This window comes from Fringilla coelebs, assembly GCF_963513975.1.
Source record: "Fringilla coelebs genome assembly, chromosome: 11".
In the NCBI taxonomy this organism is placed as follows: domain Eukaryota; kingdom Metazoa; phylum Chordata; class Aves; order Passeriformes; family Fringillidae; genus Fringilla; species Fringilla coelebs.
Window position 1 is genome coordinate 15,422,141 of NC_140037.1, and position 25,076 is coordinate 15,447,216.

The following is a 25,076-nucleotide window of genomic DNA, read 5'->3' on the forward strand; positions in this document are numbered from 1 at the left end:
TTGTAATTGTTCCTGGTAGATAGGTTTTCCCCCAGTCTTCAATACTGGTGATTCCTACAGGCTTCTAAGCCAGGTTTTATCAGTCTTTCTGTTCATATGTTCAGATGTTGAGTGCCTTTTCAGGGTCATGAATGACAAATGGTTGCTACTCAAAGTACTGTTAATTATTACTTTTATTTAAAAAAATGTTATTTTCTTGACAGAAATATTTTCTGACTATTTTGAAGAACCTTTACTTCCCTCTTAAGTCTCTCCTTTAGTATTTTATACAGTTATAATGAAGAGGGACTATTGTATTTGGTGACAGTGTAAAATGTTTTCAGTTGCACTTATGTGACATACCAAGGGTGTTTTTTCTCTATGCAATATTTGCAGATTAAAGATAACAAAACTTCCCCCTGTCAGTCTTTACACAGTTTTGTGTCCATAAATACCCACTTCCCATGAGACAGGCCTTTTGGTGACAGTTGAGGAAGTATTTCTTTTCGTTAATCTGGGGGAGAAGGAACTGAAGATTTCCCTCAGTGTAAATTTCCGGTGTTTTATCAACATGCTGTCACAATAACCAATAACAAATAAATACTCAATTTCTGTAATTGCTTCAGGCATTCACCTGTATTGGCTGAAATTGACAGAGGATTTACTTTGTCTCCCAAGTCCTCATTCCATGTAAAGCATTGTTAGTTAATAAAATATGCATGCACTTTAAAATGTGAGACATCATTGGAATTTTCATACCCAAAGAGAACTAATGTGTTTCCTATTTGACATTATTTAGGACCTGATTTCAGGTGTCTAAATAATAATTTTACTTTTCACAAAATCAAAGAATGGTTTGGATCAGGACCTTAAAATCCATCTTGTTCCAACCCCCATGCCAAGGGCACGGGCACCTTCCACCTGCTCCAAGCAGTGTCCAGCCTGGTCTTGAACACTTCCAGGATGGGGCATCCAGTTTCTTTTGGCAACCTCTGCCACAGCCTCACCACACTCACAGGGAAGAATTTCTTTTTCCTGTCAGCACATTTAATATGAGCCCCACCTTTTCATACACTGGCCTGCTTAATATGATTTTATTATCCTGAAGGCTAAACTTTAAAGATACATGTAGCAGCTTGCTTTAAAACTTTTAAAATGCATGACTTTGTAGATTGGATTTTAGTTGTTATAGATATGTCCCATCCCACGTATGTAAGTTACAGAATGTTTTGGCAATTAAAACATTTATTAGATGAAAAGATGCATCAAAAGCAGCATTTATATAGTTCAGCAATGGAAATGTAAAACATTTCTGGTATAATTTCACACCTTTCAGTTTGAACCTGAACTGTGCTATTGTGCCCAGCTGCTGTTTCAAGAGGCTGGGTGCTTTTTATGGAAACACTGTTTACTCTGACATGTATGAAGCTGGGCCCTGAGACTGCAGATCTTGCTATCAAATCTAATTTTCTGTACAGAACTAGTGAAAATGTCTCCTCACAGAGCTGGTATGAAGAGAAGTGGGCTGAACAATGCTTTGTTACTTAAAGTATGTGACCCTGTGGGTTGTACCTTGTGCTGAATGATAAAGTCAAAATCCTACAGGCTGGTTTGAAAGCAGAAGTACATAAGGCCCATTATTAAATCAGTCCATCTGCTTGAAATACAATACAGCAATTATGATATAAAGCCTTTTCTTCTTAATCCAGGGATTCCAGGCAATGCATAGAAATGCCTCACCTTTCATAAAACCCCTTATGTAATTTTCAACAGAAGCATCCAATACTGAACTTTTTTTTGTTTAACCAGGAAGTAAGAGCTAATAAAGGTGATTGATTACAGGCAGGTGAAATCCAGGTGAAAGAATATCTGAATTTTACAAAGCAGTTAACAGTATGGTTGAAAATAAGATATAACTCAATTGTTTTGATTTGTCCTGGCGTAAATCTTTGTGACAGGTGTTGGACACGTCAGATGAGGGAGATTAGTGACATTGTCTGCCTTGAATTGGTCATCCTGTCCTACCTGGTTAATGTACAGCCTGATAAGCTGCCTGGCATGATTCTTTTTGCATAGTCATTGCTGCCAGTCACTGGTGGAGGAAGGGTTCAAGCTGTAATGGACAGACTAAAAAAAGAAGCTAAAACCCATCCATTTTCTTTAGCATTTTGGAAGGCAGTAAAACCCATGCCTGCTGCTTTATGAGCAGCTTTTATGACATGCTTTTTCTCCTTTCACAAGAAATTCTCTGCTTTCCTTGAAAAAGTAACAATCTTACCAAAGTGTCATACCTCCTCCCCAAGAAGTATTAACAATGAGCTTTGTCTTGTGTTACTGCCTGTTTTCTTTATCACTTTTGTTGCTATTTTTCTTTGAGATGCATAATGTTCCGATGTACAGATTAATCCTTAAAATAGTTTTCAGTTCCTTGGAAGATGTTACAGAGTAACTTTAGAGTCAGGTGGTTGGGTCCACTTAAGGGTAGGTTACAGCCTTCCAAAGCTCCAGCTTTTGCTCCGCGTTGACAATTACTTGGGGTTTTTTTCTGCAGTAGAGCATCTTCTCTATTTAATATTCTGTCAAAATTTTACTAGCAAACTGCACTTTCAATCATTCCATTAGAACATATTTTACTCAATCTATGCATTGGGTAATGTGACAGATCAGAGAAAGACAATATAAAACTTGAAACATTAGGGGAGTATTAAATATGATAATAAAATATAACATTTGGTTGCAGTAAATAAAAACAAACTCCACCATTATGCAAGAGTATTTTATTTTCTGCCTTAAACAAATAAAAGCACATTTCCAAATTGAGGTAAACCATTAGTAGTAGTTTGCAAAGAGTATAAATGTCTCTAAAAATAAAACAGCAACACAAAGGTCATGACAAGGTCTTTATGTGTCTCTAGACCTTTGTCAGGTAGTTCATACAGTACCACTTCACACAACTCTGGCTCAAACAACCTCACTCTTCATTGGAAGGCCCAGTGCAACCAAAAGAAAATCCCAGGACAGTATTGGGACTGAGGGAGAGTCAGTTGTTCTCACCACAGATGGTCTCAGGCACTTGAATAGGTTGTGTTATTTTGTTTATGAAAGCTGCTGTTGTGCAACACTCTACTTCCAAACACTTCTGCCTAGTTTGCACCTTCCCACTCAGGACTCAGTTCATCATTTTGGTCATGTTGCCAAATTGAAACAACCAGACAGTCGAGTCAGAGAAATGAAACAGAGGGAACTACACCAGACAGGCACCCTGGAAATTCTGCACTAGCAGAATCACTTGGACAAGAAACAAGTTCACAAATGATCAGCAAATCATTAGTTATCTTGGAATTTATAAGAAAGTTTTACAGAAGTATTTTGGATGATGTACATTTACATTTTTCCTTGGTCACATCCATTTACCCAGACCACTCTGGTAGGAGGGAGGTCACTTAGGAAAAATCCTAGCAATTAAGCATAGAGGTAAGCCAAGAGAGCAAATAAGTAAAAAGCAACTCAAAGGTCAGGTCCACAGGTATAGCACTGCTGGTTATGCATGAGATTGTGTAATTTCTTTTAATGGCAACATTCCAAACCAACAAAGGCCTCAATGCAGAAACAGCTTACACTGTTTTACTTTGTACAGTAAACTTATGTAAGTTACGTTGACCAGTAATGTTTTTCTGCTAGGTAAAGGTGCATGTACAAGAACGCTTGCTAATCATGCCATACCAGCAACTTCTTGTTTTTTAGGCCTAGGAATCAAGAGCAGCTGATCTTCCATGTTTAATATAATTCCATTAAAATTAATAGGAGCACTCTTTACTAAGAAGAAAATCACATGACCAATAGTCAAGTCACACTCCATGGTGTACCTTTAGGGATGCCTAGTTCCACTCATTATCTAAACTTTTGTAACACTATAGATGTGCTTTAAAAGTGAACAGAGAATGAGCCTATGAAGAATTATGCATGTTGAATACATCAAGCATTCATCAGTCTTTATTAAATACTTAAATGTGATTTAACCTCATAAAAATTCTTTATCTTTTTTAAAGCAGCTAGTGTTTCATCTGTAAGTCGCTAATGCAATGACTCAAAAGCCAAATTATCTTACATAATAATGAATTACAGTGCACAACAAATGAGTATGATGCTTTGTGGACAAACAAAATATAGTTCCTTTTCTAAAGGAGTTACAATCCAGGTAAGATCTGCCAGATCCTGCAGAAGCTAACACAAAAGAAGATTTAGTGGTGTTTGTGTTACGTATGTGAAGTGAGTCATGTGCTTGTCTCCACAGTGATAGGCTGGTAATGAAAAACTTGATTTCGATCTACTTTGCACTAAATGGTGATAGCAGGAAAACAGTCCTTTATTGCCAAAATTGCAGTTTACTTTTGCACAGACATTTGTCATGCATACTTATTATGTGGATTTAAAGGAAGACAGATCATTGACCTTCAGAAGCTTCCCACTGAATTTGAAAAGGAAATCTTTGAAAAGAAACCATTCACTGTACCTCTGGACCTTTTGTAAGCCTGGCTGCTGCTGCACCTTGTGAAACAGAAGTGGAATGTTACAAATGATCCATTATGGTTCAAAAATAGATTGCTCCACACTGCAGTATCTACTCTTTCTTTGCATCCTGGGCATCTTTCTCGTCTTCATCAGAGTACACAGTGGGTTCCTCCCCCTCCTTCAGCAGCTTACCAACATGATGGTACTTAACTGGGGGGAAAAAAAAATCCAAGTAATTTTCTGCCCTGAAGAGACACATTTATAAACTCCTCCAACTGTTTTCTGAATGAACAGGATGACTATATTTCAATAAAACAGCTCTGAGCAACTTGTTCCAAACACTGGGGGAAAGGAGAAAAGCTGAAATCAAATACTACCTGAACTACTATTACTGCTGTTATAAGAATCATGTGAAGTGAATGCAACTCTCATTTTATTGCCTAAACCAAAAGATGAATAAACACAAACTGAGGGACTCACCCAGCCAAGGAAACAGAATCCTGGATTAGATTACTTCTCTTGCCAATGTTAAAACCAAAGGCATTTTTAGAATATTTACATTATTAAACATGCACATACATATGTGCACACATATACACAGCTTGGATTTTTTGTAATGTGTATTACAAATATTCAATAGGACAGAAGGGAGATAATTTCTCCCAAAGATAGAGATGGGTCTGTTATCCGATTATGTGATTAACTCTCTGATTTATTTTATATCTCCTTTTGAGCATGTAAAAATGCCAAGACATTTAAGGACTGAGAGCTATATTATGTTGCCTATCTGTCAACTTCAACAAAGCAAAAGAACCCCTTGATTTCAGGTATTTCAGACTAGCAATGTTGTTACAACAATTTAAAGCAACTATTTGCCATATTTAACACAGTAATAAAAAGAGTGGACTTCACTGCCAGTCCTGATGCTGAACACTTGTAAAGGTAGATTTTAACAGTAGCTCAAGTCATACATTTGATAGCACAGTTCTGGTTTCTTCAACAAGCTTGTTAGCATAATAAAACAGCTATTCAGTGTGGTGTGATTAACAGTCTTAATTAAAACAGGAGGAGGGCCAAAATAGTAGGGGCACATCAGGTCAGGACGGAGATTTCTAATGACATCATGTGGAGAAAACTCCACTGTAGCTGGTTATAGTAAATCTTTCAACACTAGATTTAAAAAGAAAATACATTTTATTTCCAGTATACTGGTTATTGGTCTATGCAATTTCTATTATTTATATATATATATATATATATATATATATGATGCTTCCAGCTGGTTACAGCCTTGTAACTATTGCTTCTCCTATTACCAGTTAACTACTTTGTAAACAGGTTAAAATAGCTTACAAGTGAATTGTGACTCCCAGTCCCTCAAGGTCTCTTGCTGTGTAGCGTTGAGATCAGAGAGGTCATCATAGGTATCCCTCAGTGCCTCCTTATCCAGGCAGAAGGTGGCAAGACCTCGGGATGCATCTCTTCCAGCAAAAATCCCATAAGGGCCCTCTTTAAAATAAAAACATAAGCAGCATTATTGCAGAGGCAATGGAAGCTATGTTATCTTCACGGATCAGAGTCCCCAGACTAAAAGAGATTATGAGTTTCTATGAGTTTAGGTGCCTCTAGCTTCTGAAATGCTTTAAAGTTTTATTCTAATTGGTAATAAGAGAAAACAGAGGAAGAGAACAAGAAACAAAATAATGGAGAAGGATACTGAGGTTTGCTGAAACATCAGGACAATGGACCACACAATAGTGCATGGCACAAATAAACAGGGTAAGGATAAGCATACAGACTGGGACACACATCCTTAGAATAAGGAACAGAGGAAGGATTTCTATGTCTGGGGTGAAATGAAAGTTTTCTAATGGATACTTCTGATTTGAGATGAAAGGATGGCTTGACAGAAAATCTAATGGAGCTATTAGAAATTATCAAGTTGGAGAAAACATCTATTAAAACAAAATGCAAGATGAACTCAAGTGATCAAAACATTAAACTCACAGCAGATAAGAGACATGAAGATAAACTCTTGCTAAACTTCATTAATTATTGACTTGCTTGCATGACAAACCAAAAATTGAGATTTTGCATGTTCAACTAGACTGAAAGTTCTTCTAAAGGGAGCTTAAAGAAGTTAGATGTGAACTCTGGTTATTGTAGAGCACCTGCCAGCTTCCAGAGTGTGCTTTTTCCTAAATTAATCAAAAGAATCTTACTTTTCCATTAAAATGAAAATCAAACTAGCCAAACATTATGGTGAGCTGTTCAGCAATTACCAAATCAGATGCAACAGACAGCTTTTACTGTCATCAAAGAAGGCAGCATCTAAAGCTTGGACCTTATATTAAGTGGATTTTAGCTAGAGCAAATACAGAATTGCGCATCTAACTCACTGTAGATATCATCCTGACTGCTGCAGAATGCAAAGTTACAGCCTGGCATAATTCAGTGACAATCTCGTCTATGTTTTGGCCAAAAGCAGTAACTGATAACACTTCCAAAAACATGGTGTCTCCTGCATTTTTCTCCTTGTCTCTAAAGTAGCACTGTCAGCTCGCTCCTGCACCTACCAGGCTGTCTGGACAGCTCAAGAGTGGTTATGCCAGGCAGATCCTGGTACAAATCAGCAAGCCTCAGTGAGCAGTTTTAACAGGCAACCTCTGATAAAAATAAAACCCCATGGCCTCGTGGAGGTGATAAAACTCTTTCATCCGGGCGCACATAGTCCCACCCACCTCATCACTGGCTGTCCACGAGCATAGGTTATTCAATCTTTGCACGTTTGAACTATGCTCCTGGCAGAAAGCTGGTTTAATCTAAATTGCCAAGTATTTAGTATAAACATTATGCAATTGAGTGATACACACTAAAATTTGGGAACGGAACGTCAATACTGAGAGAATACTTCTCTTCTGCTGCCTGCCATCAGGCGAAGGCAACCCAGGCCGACAAAGCCGCCCAACCTCTTACTGTACGTGTAGCCTGCCATGGGAAAACATCGAAAATAACGAAACAACGTGAAGTGGCAAAGCCGGAGTTTCTACAACGCCGGGGCCCGACTCTGGAGCCCTAGCGGCAGCAGTCACCCCGCCCGCCGCCCACCGGCACGCAGCTCTCCCAGCGCCGCAGGGGCGCGCAGCCTTCGCGGCGGCAAGCAGACGGAGCCCTTCCCAAAGCTCCGCATCGGGACCGGGGCCGGGACGGGGTCAGGCAGGAGCGCCGATCCCCGCCGAGGGAAGGCGCTCCCGGCCAGCACCGGCCCTGACCCGCCCGCGCTTCCCCGGCCGGCGGCCCCGGGCACAGCGTGCGGAGTGCCCGGGCCGGGCCCGCCTCGCAGCCCCCGCCCTCACCGGGCCCGTAGAACTTCCTGGCGCGGGTCACGTCGAAGACCTTGCCGTTGACGGCCATGAGGATGCGGGGGTCGCTCACGCCATCGAAGGGCCGCAGCTGCTCCAGCGTGAAGTCGCGGCGCTTCATCTTGGGCAGCGGCGGCGGGTCCGCCTCGCCCGCGGGCGCCGCGGGCCGCTCGCCCCGCAGGATCTGGTAGAGCAGGAAGAGGCAGAGGCCCAGCAGGCTCAGGTTGAGCGGGGAGCCCACGATCTCCAGCAGCAGCCCGCCGCCCTCGCCCGCCGCCGCCTCTTCACCGGCCACCGCCACCTCCTCGCGGGCCATGGCGCTGCACTGTGCGGCGGCTCCGCGGGCTCGGAGCGCGCAGCGCGGCACGGAGCACACCCGGCGCGGCGGGGCGGACCGAGGGGCGGCGCGGGACGGGAGGGAGGAGCGGGCGGTGGGCGCGGCGGGGCTGAGGCGCGGGCGCGGGGCCGCCCCCAGGCCGGGCTCGGCTCGGCGGTTCGGCAGCTCGGCGCCCGCCGCCGGCGCTAGGTGGTGGTGCGGGACCGGCGGCTCGGCACCCGCCGGCGCTAGGCGGTGGTGCGGGATCGGCCCAGCCGTGCCCGCGGCTCCCCGGCCGCTGCTCCCCAGGTCGGGTCAGGCCAGGCCAGTGCTGCGACACTCGGTTCCACAGAAATGCCGGAAAAAATAACCTCGGGGTGGCGTTAGAGCCGTGTCGGGGCTGCCGCGATGCGCTGTGCGAGCCACCCTGCTGCATGGAGGATGGAGCCAGGCTCAGCTCCGTGCTGCCAAACACTGAGACAGGAGGCAGCGGGCAGAAACTGATGCACAGGAAATTCCACCTGAACATGAGGAAGAACTTCTTTCCTGTGTAGTGACTACACAATTGAACTGAGAGTTCGTGGAGTGTCGCTCAGTGCAGAGATTCGAGAACGGTCTGTGCAGTCCTGCGCCTCCGGGCTGACCCTGCCTGAGCAGGGAGGTTGGACCCGCTGAGGTCCCTTCCAACCTGACCCGTTCTGTCATTCCCTACACTCGCTCCCCCTGTGCTGGTGCACATCTTTGCTTTCTTGGCAAGGCAGTGACTTTTCCGAGTACTCTAGAAATGTCAAACTTAACGTAGAAGAAAAGGGAAGAAATTACCAAACTTCTGGGTTTTTCTAATTCAGGTATTACCTCCAGGTCCCACAAAACTACAGAAGCAGCAACCACAATGTCCTAATATAACATGAAAAAGAAAATTGTCCTGTCACACAGTTCTGTTTTCATGTTTCTTCTCAGTAGAGGCTTTAGTAAATTAAAACTTAAGCTGAAGGAAATGCTAACTTGGATGTATCTACTTGGTATGGTGTTCATATGGTGGAGCAAATGGAGCCCCAAATACCGGTACAATACAACTGATGGCATCTGCTCCTCGGTATCAAGTGTGAGAAAGCATAAAGTGATGCTTCAGGTCTGAGTAGTTGGCTCTGCAAAATGTGTCCTTCAAAAAGAACACAAACCAGTGCCCTGCCAGAATATCATCATTCTCTCTACGTGAGTCAGTACCTCAGGGTACACGTAGAGAAGAAATTCAGTGTACCAGCCTTGATCATGGAATCATTAAGGTTGGAAAAGACCGCTGAGATCACCACGTGCCAACCTGATCTCCCATTATAGCTTGGCAGATGGTTCAAATCTCTGCTTCAGGGTAAGCAGGCAGCTTTTACTGAACCCAGCCCTGGGACGTGTAGTTACAGAAAACTGAAAGAAGTGCATTTCGTTTACTTTCTAGTTCTCAGAAGTAACAATAACAATAACAACAATAATAACAACAACAACAATAACAACAATAACAATAACAAACAATAACAACAATAATAATAATAGTTCTTCCCAGGAATATTTTGAACCCAGTGGGTCACTGCAGATATGGATAAAGCTTTGCCTTTTGTGATACATGCGAGGACTTTTAGTGCTAAGATGTTTACACACGTTGGCTCTTGGTGTTTGGTTCCACCTGCTGTCTCCTTTGGGAAGCTCCTTGTTTTATAGATCAGCACTTAGATCTCTCCTGTCGTGGTATGCACCGACTTTTGCTTCCACCTGCTGTGTAACTTGAACGACTCCTTGTTTCATTGATCTGACAGCTGAGATTTGTACTTGTTAATAAAGTAGGTCTGCATTTTGACCCTATTTCAGATACTAGAGAAATCTCTGAAACTTCAGAATTATTCAGACTGGGAGCTGTATTACCTAGTTAATTCTGCTCAGTGTAGATATGACACTGTTACACTACATTGTGTTGATATTACATTGTAGAGGAATAGATGTAGAAAAAAAGCAGAAATTTGGAGGGATATTTTACATTTTTTTTCAACAGCGGGGGAAAAACCCCAAGATTCCAAAACAACCCCAGCCCTGAATCTGACCTTGAAACAGACACTAAGACAGGGAAAAGAAGCTTTGTTTATGCCTAATATCCAAGAGAAACGATTCAAGAACAGTTCATTCTAAGATTAAGAAGGGGCAGGAAACACTGCCAAGATTGATAGAATCTCAAGTTATTTGCCATGCTAGTGCTGCTACTGGAAGTGGCCCAACTTTTCAGCCCTTTATAAAAAAAATTCATATGCTTTAGAATGCATCTTAAGCAAAAAATAAGACCATATATTTAGAGATAAAAGGGTGTGAATAAAATGATAATACATCGGTTGGAAATACCTAAATTCATGAACCTTTTGTTATACATTTCCTTCTAGCAAGCCTACTTGGTAATTCCTTTAAACAGAACTGAGGTTTCTAGTCAGAGAGGAGCTGGTCCCAGCTCTAGTTAAACACCACTGGCATTAGCTATGCTCCCACACAGGTTTCCCTCTCCATTCTGTAGACAACAATACCTTTCTCCTTGAAACTATTCTGCTTGCATCTATGAGAGGGGTTGATAGCCTCCAGCACAGTGTTCTAGCATAATGCTCTCTTCTTATTCATTGAAGAAAACACTGAAACTCTGACAGCTTTTGTATCCTTGCAAGTCAGGATAGTTAAAACAGTTTTAAAATACTCCTGCTTGTATTTTTTAATTAACAGCATAGAGCTGTTAGAGATGAAGAAAAATCAGCTCTGCTACACCTCACAATTCTTCCTACTGCACTATTTCCACTTTGTATCTTGTCTGGTAGACTTAGTGCATCTTTTAGAGCAAATGTAATGATTCTAAACAAAGTGGTTGTCTAAACAAATAAAACCATTGCTGGTTTTATTTGACCTGCAAGGACCCAGGGTTTCCAAAGCAGAGAGAAGGTACCTCAGTCTTTTAAGTTACTGAGAACTGGTGATGAATAAAATCACTGGCAAGTTAGATCTTTGCTGCCCACACTGAAGTCTGATTTGTAACTCCTATTTGAGACTTCAGGAACATGTTGTAGGATTGCATTACAAACAGTTTGTGATACCATGTAGCCAAAGGGAGCCAGTTTTTGCCTTGTGGTCCAATGGCCTTCTTACATGGAGTGGGTCTGTTCTAGGTGTGGAACAGGCACCTGACCCAACAATGCCCTGAATTACACCTAGTCCTCACATCAAAAACACAGAACACCTTTTTGCTGGACTTGCTTTTTAAATTAGCTTTTATTTCCATCTCCATCACATTTCTGTTTCTTTTTTCAGTTGCATCTTCTGAGTTTCTAGCTTTGCTCTCCATCGAGTAATGTGCCAGGAGAAAGGGCTGTGGAATGTGAAGAAGACACAATACTGAAGGCTATCAAGATCCTGTCATTCCTGGAGATAAGTGTGTAAACATCTGCAGCACAAAACAGCTCCAGACGGGACTTTTAACCAAATTTCAGAAATGTGTCTGCAAGGGGTATTGGAAAGACAGACTGTTTGTGCTGGGGAATTGCTTTCCTCAGAAATATCCTGTTGTGAACTTGCAGCTGAAATCTTTCCCTTGCTGGCTTCATCTTCCTCCTTTCCAGGACTATTGGTTTCAGTTCAATCATGTCAAACAGGACTGACAGTCACTGTGACAAGAAAGCTTGGTTGATCAGTATGTACAGCAACCTCACTGGGAGGTTTTGGAGGTGTATTTTAACTACAGAAGAAAATCCAAGTGTGAATTCTCAGTATTGGCTCCTTTTTTTGAAAGGCAGCAGATGTCAAAACCAATCTGCACAAGCTACAGATACTTCTGGAAGAGGTGAAGAAAAAAGAAAATATAAATCCACATGTGAATCTTGCAGTGTAAGAGTCTTAGTATCCCTAGGAAGCACACTCATTGACACTGAAAGAGTAAATAAATTAAATCCCTGACTTCCTGAAAACAACAACTTGGATTTCCTTCCAGGTCTAATGAACCAGAAGGATTTTATATATCAGAAGTAACTGGATGATGTGAAGGAAAATTGATGCATGCCCAGATCAGGTCAAACCAGTAGCAGCACTGTTAGAGGGATTAGGAAATGTTGTCTCTGCTCCATTAGTGTTGGATGTGGAAATGCTATTCCTGGCATGTACACGTGTTGTTCACAAGCATATATTTTTATTTACACTGGAGACACTCACTTTGCATTTGGGAACACATGAGCTGTCTTCACTTGTGTCACTGCATCCCTGAAGGAGGGCCTGTTACTTCTGTGCCATTTCTGCAACAGAGCAGGTCAGTCTGTTTCAATGGGAATTGGTAACCAACTTCAACAGTGATAGATTCGAAGGTTAGAAGGTGGGAGTTATCAATAAACTCTGCATTTTCCCAGGTGTAACCTTGCAGCATTTTATTGCAGAAATGCAACAAGATGGATGGATTCTCATCTCAGTTTATTTAGCTGAAATTGGTTTAGTCACCAAACTTGATTTAACACAAACGAAGACACTACATAGTGATCCGGTAGAATCCAGTTTTCAACAGGCTAAGGAAGCTCCCCATTCATTTCCCAGCCTGATGCATTTCTATTATCCAATGCCCTCAGTGGGGAAATCTTTCAGACCCTCAAAGTCATCCCACAGCCTGAACAAGGTTACCTGAATCACGTTGCTGAGAGGATGCCTCTCACTGTGCCTTGAGCCCTCCAGGTAATGTGCTGAGTGCTGACTTAGGTCAAGCTGAATGTTTTCCTGAGACATTGTGTCTCAGGAGCTGAGCCCCAAAAACTGTCACTACCATCACATGAAACTGAGTCGGGGAAGGTTTAGGTTAGATACCAGGAAAAGCCAGAGAGTGGTTGGGCACTAGAACAGCCTCTCCGAGGAAGTGGTTACAGGACCAAGGCTCTCTGAGCTCAGGGAGTGTTTGGACAATGCTCTCAGGCACAGGATGTGATTCTTGGGCTGTCTTGTGCAGGGCCAGGAGTTGGACCCGATGATCTTGATGGGTCCCTTCCAACTCAGCACATTCTGTGATTCTGTAATCACACCATGGTTGTGCCTTCACAGCTGGCTTGTTACAGGTGTCTCAGACTGGAGCCTGTACGATTCCATGGACAACAAACCAGTAGGAAGCCTTGGAGGCAGCAGGGACTTGCCAGGCCACAAAGACTTGAGAAAGAGCCAAAATTCCATCAGCGTCAAAGGCAAAGTGTTTTGTCTCAGGTGCTCTCCCAGGCCAGCGCAAGCTTCGGGCGGAGGCAGCGCGTCCCAGCGGTGCTGGCCACCGGGCAGAGCCGCTCTCAGCGGGGTTCGGGCCGGCCCGGGGTGTGTGTGCTACCGCGGGGCGCGACAGGTGGGCCCGGTGCCCGGTGCCCGCTGGGCGGCGGCGGGAGCTGTGCCCGGTGCCCGGTGCCCGCTGGGCGGCGGCGGGAGCTGTGCCCGGTGCCCGGTGCCCGCTGGGCGGCGGCGGGCGGGGCCGCCCGGGGCGGCGGGCGCGGCGCGGGGCGCGGGCGGCGGCCGGTGAGTGGCGGCGGGGCCGGGGGCCGGGCAGGGCGGGCGGTCACCGGGCCGGGCACGGGCTCAGCTCCCGGCACGGGCAAGGCTGCAGCCCGGCCGGCCCCTCGGCAGCCGCCGTGCCGGGGCAGCTCTGGGGCGGGCGCTGCCCCCGCGGAGCCCCGGCCGGCGGCGGGGCCGGGATAACGCCGGCGGCTGCTCCCGGCGCAGCAGAGCGGAACTCTTGGTTCCAGCGCTGCAGTCTCGGCTCCCTACGGCTGCGAACACAGAGGCTGGCGGCTACATGGGCATCCTCATCCCGAACTCACAGGCTTTCAGTCTTCCAGTGTCGGATCTCTACGTTTTATGCTCCAAATCAGGTTTTTAACCTATGTTAGGTAGCTGGAGTTAGGTAGCTGGTTGTGAATGTGAGCTGGACTTTATTTTGTCTCTTACCGTCGTTGGTAGAATTGCTGGAATTTGTGGCTGTCTTCCAGGTGTGAGGACTTAGCACTGGTGTGGGGGACTGGGGGAATCCCTGTGATCTCAGAGCTTCTGTGCAGGAGTGACGTGAGAGAAGTAGCAGGGTCTTGTAAAGAGTCAGATCCATAAAGTGTCGTAGAATGAAAAGGCATTGTGCCATTTCTTTCATTATTATTTTGCTGATACACTTAACTGCTTGATATTAACAAACAGCAGGAGTAAAGCCTTAATCGTGTAACAACTTTGATGAATTTTCTATGATAACTGCACTTGTACAAGTCAGAGTGGCTGAGGTAAGGGCAAGTGCTTTCACCCAGGTGACAAGCTGCAGACAGGCTATGAGCACAAAATATCTGAGAACCCCAGCAAACCACCTGCAGTCTTTTCCATTCTCTAGTTCAACTCCTCTTTTGAAAATGCCATTCAAAGGGACCCTTTTCCCTTCCAGCCCTTGTGCTGTCCTTACAGCACATCCTGTGGAGAGCTGTCTGAGTGGACTTCTCTGCCTAGAGCTGTGTGCTGAGCAGAGCTCGTCTGATGCACATTTGGATGGAGTCTTACTCATGTCAGACCTAGTGTAGCAGACTGGAGGAATTAAGAGTTGGATTAGTACCCACACATTCTGGTCCACTTGGGATTACAGCCACTATGGATCTTTTACACTTCATGCAGTCTTTCTGGTATTTGACAGAAACTGAAAGCAGTTACAGGTAACTTGAAGTGTACTGTCTGAAACCTTTAAAACAGAAAGGCAAGCTTGGTGGCCTTATCTTTTATTAACAGCTTCATTAATGTGAGTTTATTATTTCTTTTTCTCTCGCACAATATAATAGATGATAATTAGAACTCCAATACCTTTGCAGATCCATTGTAAGATAGAAAATGCAAATTTATATTTATCTTGCTGCTGAACAACAAATACAATGAAAGCTTTATCCAGCATGGCATAAATTTTTGCACTGCTTGTTCAGTTGGTTGTTTATAGTTTGGACCTCTAGCTCTATAATACATGGACCAGGACATTGCTGATGCTTCAGGCCAGTTCCTGAAGAATATTGTACCAGAAAATTTATGTTGACTTAGTGAAATTGCTCATCTGTTTCCAAAGGATGTCAGTAGAAGACCTGTCATAAATAGATGACTTATCAAGATTAGCACACTACATAAAAGAAGCTACACTTCTCCAGACTGAGCTCCTATTTGGTCACAAGGAAATGCAGCCTTATCACACAGGCAGTGTGAGGTTTGCAAGGATTCCAGAACTGTCCAGTCCAATGTAGAATTTTGGTACATATCTGCAAACTTAAAAGTTGACTTGGTTCTCACTATAGTATAAGAAAGTGCAAAGCACTTCTTACCTTGGACTTGACCTGACTTGACTCAAATTTAGAATATATTTAGATATTTAGGGGATTTATTTATGTATATAATTTTTTTTTTCTAATATGCAAACCCAAATTACTTGGATGTTATATGAACAAAAAATAAATCCCTCAATTTTTTCCAGATCACTGTGAGTTGGAAGACTTTTCTACATAAGCTGTTTGCTTATGATTCTGTCAAAGATTTGATGGAAGTTTTCAGAAAATGAAATGTCAGATTCCTGTGACCACAGAAATGGAGACATGCCTAATGCAGATTTGATGATTCAAAACTCTTTGTCCTTTGGAACCTATAGTCCAGGGGTTTTGACTGTATTCAGACATTTGGGAAGTAGATCCTCCTTTAGACTTCTTTTTAGTTTTTCTGGGAGCAATTAAGTGCAGACAACTATCCAAAGTTAAATTTTATCACTTAAGAAGTTTTATTGGCACTGGTTTCTGTTTCAAAGTTAATATTTTTTCCACTTGTAATGGTTCTTAATTTGCTGGTCAGGGAATTTACTTCACACAAATGCACAGCTATGTTTTCTTTCTCCAGAAGATGATGTGTGGCAGTCAGAGAAGAAACAAGAAGCTGTACTTGGTCCAAAGACTTGCTCAATACAGGCCCATTAATTTAAATCCTAAATACATTTATTTAGAGATCACTGGGTACTTAGAATATTTCACAAGAAAGCAGTAGCTGCAAGTGCAAATACTGAAATCTTGCATAAGCATTAAGAAAAGGGCTAAGATGTTACTCAGTTTTGAACAGCTGTGAAAATGGGTACTCAGGGAACAATAATTTGTGTGTGTGTGACTCTGATACATTTAATAAAAACAATCACATCTTTAGCTGTTCCTGCTTAATATCTGGTAAAATCCTCCAGAACTTTGACTGGAATGTTTCCTGTATCTGATATTGTTGAAGTGTGTTAGGCATTCATTCATAGATATTTATTGATTTGGATGAAGTCTCTCTGTATATAAATGAAAAGGAAGTACACATGGTATATGTTAAACTGGAGAGCTGATTTTTTTTTTCTGCTGAGGATTTTCAGTAATCCTTATGTTTGTGCTGTGGACAGTGTGCGTGGTGTGGTTGGTCTCAATATCTCTAGTTATGTAACATAAACATCAAGCTGTGCTGTAAGTCAAACAGGGGACAAAGCAGTGTGACTGCAGCCTCTGTGGTACATCAGTCTGCAGGCTGACAGCTGTGATCTGAAGAGTTGAGTTTAGTGGAAAGGGTGTCATTGATTTTAATGAGCTCTGGATATGGCCCAAACTCAGGAATCAGTGGCTTGGTTTTATTGGAGTGGCACCAGCATCATGTTGAGTCATGTGTGCACAGGTACATAGACATCCTCTTAAAGTTTGAAAGGAGTGCCAATGCCACAAGCAGAGATGCCATTTGTATTTCATCATTTTCATCTAAGTGAATTCAAACACGTTGCATGAGATTTTGGTACTTGACACTGGGTTTAGTGGAAATGGCAGTTCCCATCATTCCCTCAGATGAGTTTCTATGCCAGTTCTTCTGTCTAAGTTCAATCTATTGTGTAGTTTAAACATAAACAGATTCCTCTCCATTTGGAGAGGTTTATCTCTGTGTCTTCAGCTGACAGCTTCTGTGTGTAATGGGAAGGAGTGCTACAGGTTAGAACTTGAAACCACCTCTTTGGCGAGCAGCAGACACTCACTGATGTTATTAACAAGGATTGTTTCAACTGCTACTCATCTCTGACTCCTGCTGACTATTGCAGTTCTCCCCCAAAATCTCGTAAGATCTCATCAGGCCATAGCTCACACAGCCAAGTGATCATGCAAGGCTCTGAACATTATTCTGAGTAACCAAAAGTGCAGTAAAACTGCCAAAATACATACTCAGTCACAAAGCTTGAAAGCAGGATCTTTAATGATTCAGAAGCGCAAAATGAAAAGATCACCAGACATTATTTCCAATATACCCACTTGTTTAAGCTGTCTCCTCATTTAGCTGACTTGGGAATGCTGAATTTGGGGTGGCTGCACTATTCTAAGCTCTTAAAACTGTAGGAAGGAATGAGGATCTTCTTGAAATTGCTGCTTAAAAGCCTGTGGGGGGAAATGGAGCTTAGTGTGCATACTCATTTTGCTTACAACTTTGACACCCTCTTTAGGGCTAACCTCAGCAAAATGGCATGTCCAGGAATCACACAGCCCATCCTGTCATTTACTGCCATTCTTGTCATCTGCTGTTCCACTTGTTTTTCTTTCTGCTGAACGTGCTTTTCTTACAATTAACAGATATTTGCCCATAAAAAAAGGCTGCCATCATTCATAGGAGTCTGTTAAATATTATTGGTATAATTTGCAGCAAATCACATTATGGTGCCTGTAGTGGTCAAATGTGTCCTTTCTTGTCTCCCAGTTAATGCTGCATGAGGCCATTTTTGTATACCACTAGGTTAAGTGGGAAGGGTAATTGCCAGCAAACAGAGGGTTAAAGCTGCTGGATTTGGCTGGCCCATTGCCTGTCTTTGCTCTTTTGAGTGCCAAGACTTTTTTTTGTGATTTTTTTTTTCTTTTTAAAAGATGTGTAGCTTGGTAGAGTTGAGCTGCAGCCCTTACCAGGAAATATGGGGACATTTGTGTCTCCCAAACTGATCTTTTTTCCCAGTTCTGTCACTCACTGCACATGGCTGCAGCCAGGTAACAGAGATCTAAGGCTCTTCCTCACAATGTCAGGATAAATTTTATCCCATTGTTCAAGAAGCTATTTGTATTTTCCTAAGTAGTGATAATGACAGGAAGGGGAAGTTTTGGAGAGGATGCATTCTCTGGTCCTGTTGTGTCTCCAAGAGTGTCAGGATTTCTGAGCTTTCCTGAATTTACCCTGTTTTTTTTATATGATAATGATTTCATTATCTGAGGAGGAGGAAGTGAAAGGACAAGTGAAAGGAAACAGTAGAGGTAGGCTGTGTGGTTTGCTTGACATTTGAGAAATGATCCAAGAGTTTCTCTATAAATTTAAACTATAGACCCATAGTATAACTTCCCAGAAACCTGTTAAGAGCAGGGAGTGTTTATCTCCAGGCAATATATAGAGTCCCTTGGGGACTCAATCAGTACCCTGCCAGGAAGGATCAGTTATATTGGCCTCTGCGTTATGTCCAAAGCAACTGTTCCATGAGAGAAGCTGAGTTTGTGTTCTTGGGTGGGTGTTGATAAAATCTGTAGAAGGGGTAGGTGACTTTTCAGCTCCGTGGTGGATGGTGACAGCTGCTCCACTTTCTGTTTGGACCTGCAGTGTTGGCTGCATGAGCACCTGGGTGGAAAGATCCACTTAGTAGCAAGGATAATTTAACACCTGATGCCAATAGCAGTAGACCTCAAGTATGTTCTGTTTAAAGGTTAGCTGTAGGGGCTGGAGTGGTGAGGCTGACAGTGGCATTTATCCTAGGAAAGCTGTGGGTATTCCCTGAACTCCATGGTAAAGCAGAGAGATACCACAACAATGAACTTAAATTTGACATATCTCTTAACTGCAGCTTTTTTGGCCACCACTGATCCTGGGATGATCACACATCAGACACACCCATCAGCTCAGCAAATAGTTAAAATGTGTGCCAGGCTCTGTGGCTGGGAAGCACCAAGCAGAGATTCAGTTTAAACATGGGATGATGTGACTTAGTGACACAGACTTGTGGTTTATTCAACAGTTTAAGGTAAAATTCTTCTGCAATTAGCTTATTTCCTGCCTCTGGGTATATATTAGATATTTTCCCTTCCCACTACTGTGAGGACAGTGCCAGCGTATTTAAGAGACAATTGGGAGCACAATGGGATATTTAAAGATTGCCAGAACTTGTCTGAGTAATGTGTTAGGCTGCTGTGTAAGAACTCTGATGTGCTATGTGTATACTCTGAAATTGGCTCAGTATGAGGTATTTTTTATTATGTGATGATTTTAAAACTCTCAACATCCGGGGCCAAATCATGTTGTGCAGTCACTGATTTCTAATTGAACTCAGCATTTTGATGCCAGTATTCCTGTAGGAGTTCCCATGGCTGAAGGCTGGCTAGTGAACTTAAAGTTATATTGGATATTTATAGGGTGGCTATTCCTGTAGGGTCTTTCTGGCTGTCCTTATTGAGCAAGGAATCATGGGGAAAGGCTCTAAAATACAATTTCAGTCACCAGAAACTTTTGAGTTCAGTTGCAGTTTATGGATTCTGGAGCAGCCACTGAATTACTTGTCCTCAGCTCTCCCCACTGTATCTGCAATATGGAATAATAAATACATTTTGTACAGAGGGGCACAGGTCTGATATCTCACAGATATCAAGTGGCAGGAATAAATTTATTGTTACTCAATATTTTCACTTATTTTGCTGATTGAGGAATGAACCAGGTACTGTATTCATGCCTTTATACAGAAGAAAGGTAACAGAGAAAACACTGTATGTTACCATTGCATACTCATTTGAGTTAAATGTCAAGAGTATGCAGTTCTGAGTTTTATTTTTCTGTTTATTTCCCCTTGGAGAAATAAAGCCTGCAGGCAGGACATTGTGGGACTTCCCTGCCTTTCTCTGAAGGTTAATGGTCACCTTATCTTTAGCCTTGTGTTTGCAGGCACTGGAGCCAACCAGCCTTTTCCCCAGAGCTGTGCTTCCGTGCTTTCCTGCATTATTGCTGAGATGGTATCAGAGATGACCTCTGCTTCTGAGGTTTGATTTCAGTGGCAGCTGGAATCCAGAATGTTGATGGTTTTAGGAATATTATTCCAGATGTGCGAGCCCATGGTTCTCCTCTTGCTTATACCTGTACAAACAAATCAGAAATAAGTCTGTTGAGGAGGTGGGCCTACATTGGTGTTAAACTAATATACATGGGAAGTCATTAAGCCTGATTGCTGCTCACAGTGCAGGCATTAGTGGCAGCCTTGGTCTGATCTGTGTCCAAGGGAGCTTGGCAAGAGTGTTTGGAGGACATTGACTGGGTCTATCCCTAGAGGGGAATTTGGGAAGAATGGTGTGTAGAAAACTCAATTCATTACTCACATCATCTCAGGATATTTGTTTGGACTCAGTAACTGTTACCTCTGATGTTTCACACTCAGAGCAGGCAGTGCTCCATGTGCCTGTAGCTACACACTGTGTTCTCACATTTCTTTCCAGATGGTCTCGTGTGTTGGTGCCTGCCTGGACACCGAGAAGGAAAAGTTGTGTTGTTGGAACTTAATATTCTCTAACATGGTATTTTTTTAAGTCAGAATGTGCAGAAATAGAGCTCCTTTGTTCAACTTCTGCACCAACCCCACCAGGACAAAAGAACCACAGTTTCTCAGTATATAAAATATTGACCATGCTAGTATTTTCACAGGAAATACCATCTCTTCCTCTGTGTCAAAAACAATCTGTTTTTCATTCAGATTATTTAAAATCTTAGATTTTAGATTTATGGTCCTGGATAAAAAAAGCAGAGATGTGAGAGGTCTGGTCTGTATATACAGGGATGCTGTTACTTATCTAAAAATAAATTGCATATTTATATGCAAATAAATCCTTGTAGATTGTAAAATGTCAAACAAACAATTCTATTTCTGGATCTGTATTATTTGTTAGGCAATTGATATTTTCTGTCACTGAAGTCTGAGGTTACATCTGTGATCCTGTTGCAAATCTAGGGGAAATTACCTTTTGAATGACACATGGCCTGACCTTCATCTCCAGTTAATCCAGGAAGAGCTCATATTTGGCTGGGGGGACATAAAGGATAGATTTAGAGTGCCAGTATTTTTCTGGTTATATTTTAGAATTCAGTAATGCACTGGGATACCCCATACCAAAATTTTTCTTCACTTCTTTCTCAAAGGAGAAGACAGTGTGTTTGTGATAAACTGCAAGAAACAATGCAGACTCAAAATTACCAAATACTGGAATCAAAGAGATTTTATTATTGCTGCAGTCTTTGAAATATTCTTATTATTGAAGGAGATTGCAGGAAGTCCCTCTAACAGGGAATGACAACAACAAAAATCCCCCAAATCCCACGTTATACACAAAGTGTGAAAACACACATTATTAGAGCCACAGAGAGTAATTAGACTCCAGAGCAAGTATCATGGCAAATTCCTCTGGCATGGAGAATTTATTCGTACATAAATAAACAAATGCATGAATAAAAAGCTGAAATAGTGCATATTTGGATGCCTCTGACTGCACTCTCTACTTTCAGTTTCAGAGGTAGGCTTTGACCCTCATTTTCCTCAGAATATTAATCACAGATGGATGTACAAACTCTGCAAGGCAGAAATCCTCTTATCTCCACTTCTTTGTTGTCTGCAGACTACTGTGTTCGTTTAAAGCTCTGATGGTGCAGCTTTTAACAGTGATGTGTGTTTAGTTGTTTCTTTAGAACTGGAGTGTTTTCACAGAAAATTTCCAAGCCTGGCCAATTTGCCAGCCTGTAAATTTCACTTGTTGGAAAGCTGAATCCCTTTCTTCTTCAGCAAAGTGTTCTTGAGAGCCACATTTGTGTTGGCACATTGCTGCATAGTGTTGCTAGGGGTACAAATGCAAGGTGCTCTAAGGAACACACAGAATCTTCATACCATAAAACCCAAGTGGCTCAAGGATCAGTGTATGAGGGCTCACCCTATCACAATGTGGCATTTACTTTGCTAAGAAGTCAATTTAGAGACATCCAAATATAATGGAAATCTGAAATGCTACAGTCATCACTTTGGTGTAGGATTTTTACTCCTACCCCTAAATTTGTTTAGTGAAATTCTCAAACAAAACTTTTGTCCCTTTCTGAAAATAAATTTTTAAAAATGTAAGCCAAACACCCCTGCTTAAACACAGTTTGTGAAATGTGTGATTTCCTTACTGTGTGACCTCTGGTCCCTTCCTGCTGCCGTGCAAGCTTTGGATGAGCACTTTGCAAACGTGAAGTGTTTGCAGTCAGGGAGCTGGGGAGGGGTTTGCCCTTAGAGATCCAGTGGCAAGAGGCTGCAAGAAACACTGTACCTCTGTTGGATGAAATATATTCAGGATTGCTGGTTGTGTGTGTAGCTCCTTACACCTCAGCTCTCAGGCTGTTGGCATGTATCCTGGGTATTTGTAATATTTGTGTGTTTGAGTTTCCTCCATTGGATTAGTGATTGCTGTTGGTTACTTCAGTTGAGGAGGCCTTTTTGCAATGACTGAAGTGCATGTGAAACAAAGAGCTTGATGATTTTGGGAGCTGTATTTTGGTGCAGGGATTTCTCAATTGTTGGCTGGCTGCACCTTGCTCAGTCTTGCCTCCCTTATTCCCTTTAGAGAAATTAAGCAACTTGTTGGGAAGTTTACCAGGCTCTGGGAGCTTGCTGCTGGTACCAGTGTGGGAGGGCAGGTTGCCCCTGGGACTGCTTGTTCTCCCTGCAGGGAAAGTGAGGCAGATTTGGATGGGCAGTGATTTGGATGGGCAATGATTTGGATCTGCAGTGATTTGGATGGGCAGTGATTTGGATGGACAATCATTTGGATCTGCAGTGATTTGGATGGGCAGGGGGCTTGCGCAATGTTGGGCTGTTGAGGGAAATCCATGACAGTGAGTTTGAAGAAAGCCCAGCCTAGGCTTACTTTCATTTGAAAATTATGTCTATTTCAATCAAGCCAAGCCACAGACTTTAGAGGAAATCCAGATCTGATTGAAATTTCAGGTGTTCAGACCTGCTGCCTTCCGTATCTTTGAAGAACCATCTTTACTCTGCCAAAGTCTGTGGTTGTTTGGTGTTCTTCTGCCCCCCAGCTGAAAACAGCTTCAAATAATTACCTGGCAGTAGAGCAGCCCATTCACTTCAGCACTTGACAAGAGAGGAGGAAATGTCAGTGCAGTGATGTCTGCTTCTCAGAGCAGGTACAGCTCATGCCTGCTTGCTTGCACTGGTTTGCCTGTGGACACAGAGATGTGATGTTTATCAACATCTAAGATTTCAGGGCTGTACCCAAAACTCTCAGTGTGGAGCCATTTGAAGCCATGCTGGTGATAAAGAGGCAGAGGAATGAATAATAAATCTAGCATGATGTGCCTTGGAGGATGATATGAAGATATAGAATCAAAAAGTATTAAATCCTGAGGTGGGATAATTATTTTTAATGAATGTTTACTAGTCTGTGCTTCTTAGAAAGTAAGGGGGTTTTGAGGTGGTGCAATGTGTGTTGCTAGCTGCTGGTTGCTGAGAACAGGACTATGTTTGACCTAAATGGAAGCCAACAGATGAAGTTTTGCATGTTCAGGTAAGTAACTTTGAGACAAAAATGCATGAAAGAAAAAACAATATTGAAAGGAAGCAAAGACAAGCCATCTGAGGAGATTTGGAGGCAGGAAATCTGCTTTATGTTAGCAAAAATGCAGATTTTTTTAAGCTTCCAGGCTGTGTTCTATGCCGGTTAAAGTGATGAAATTCTTCCAAAATCATCAGGATTACACCCTTCCACTAGCTTTAGGGACTGTGCCTTCCCACTGGAAGGCCATTTGATCTTTCTTGATTTTAAAAATAAATGTGAATTTCTCATGAGGTCTCCTTCATTTCTTACTGTAGTACAAATGTTTCTGTTGGCAGCATTTTTCTGAGCAAAATGCCAGGCAGATCTCAGATGCAGTCCTGCATCCAAGGTTTTGTGCTTTAAGCCAGTCAGAATGTTTCTCCAGTAATCTCCAGGAATTCCTTCCTGGTGGTGGTTGCCCAATAACTGAAGCCTTGATTTTACCCTTTTTTTTTTTTTTGCTGTGGGCTTTGTCTGATGGATGGAGATTAAGGCTCTCTAGCGATCCTTTTTCTGCTGGGATTAAGGGTTCAGTGTGAAGTCATCGTGACAAGTGCAGTAATTCCCAACAGTGAAACTCGTTCCAGTCCAACTTCCACTAGTGCTACTGTATTTTTACTGCTTTGTCTTTTCCCAAGAGACAGAAAATGTGTTGTATCTGCTTGAGGTCAGCTTTGATCTGCAAATGCAAATGCACTCTGATGATGGCATTGAAGCTGGCTGCTTGTAGAGGCTTTTGCTTTCCAGCTAAGTGGGAAACTAGAGAAGAGAATGATTTGTTTCCTGTTTGTGATGGCCCTTGCACTTGTTGTCACCTGATATTTCTGTGACAGATTTCCTTTGTCTAGGGGCCTTTATAGAAAATTGAGAAATGGAGTTGTCCATTCACACATGTCAAACTTCTGCACTGTGAGAGAACTGCTGTAGCTGAGCCACTGATGGGACTCCTCACCAGAGGTCCATTACTCAAGCTACATGTGTCTCTCATGAAAAAGGTATTAAAGCATTTTTTCCAAGTGTTCAGAAAGGACTTCTCCACTGTAGATCTGGTATTTCTACTAAATGTCTTTAAGAAACTCATATAAAAATACTTAATAAAACTCCCTCCTACTGGCTTGCCAGACCCAAGTATTTAAACACTCTGTACCAGCTGAGAAATACAAATAAATGTGGTTTTCTTCTGATCTTCTAGGAATGACTGTAAATCTTTGCTTTGCAATTATGAGAGCTATGAACCTCCTACTT

The 25,076-nt window shown here is 42.5% G+C and overlaps 1 protein-coding gene across 1 annotated transcript; it reads right to left on the bottom strand.

Moving 5' to 3' along the window:
• Positions 1 to 2,747: 2,747 nt before the first annotated feature.
• Positions 2,748 to 8,242, bottom strand: PGRMC1 (progesterone receptor membrane component 1). The gene is made up of 3 exons (XM_084213144.1): positions 7,848 to 8,242; positions 5,845 to 6,000; positions 2,748 to 4,701 (listed from the first exon to the last, which is right to left on the bottom strand). The coding sequence occupies exons 1-3, from the start codon at positions 8,167 to 8,169 to the stop codon at positions 4,601 to 4,603; spliced, it is 579 nt and encodes a 192-aa protein (XP_084069270.1). The 5' UTR covers positions 8,170 to 8,242; the 3' UTR covers positions 2,748 to 4,600.
• Between the last annotated feature and the right edge of the window lie 16,834 nt (positions 8,243 to 25,076).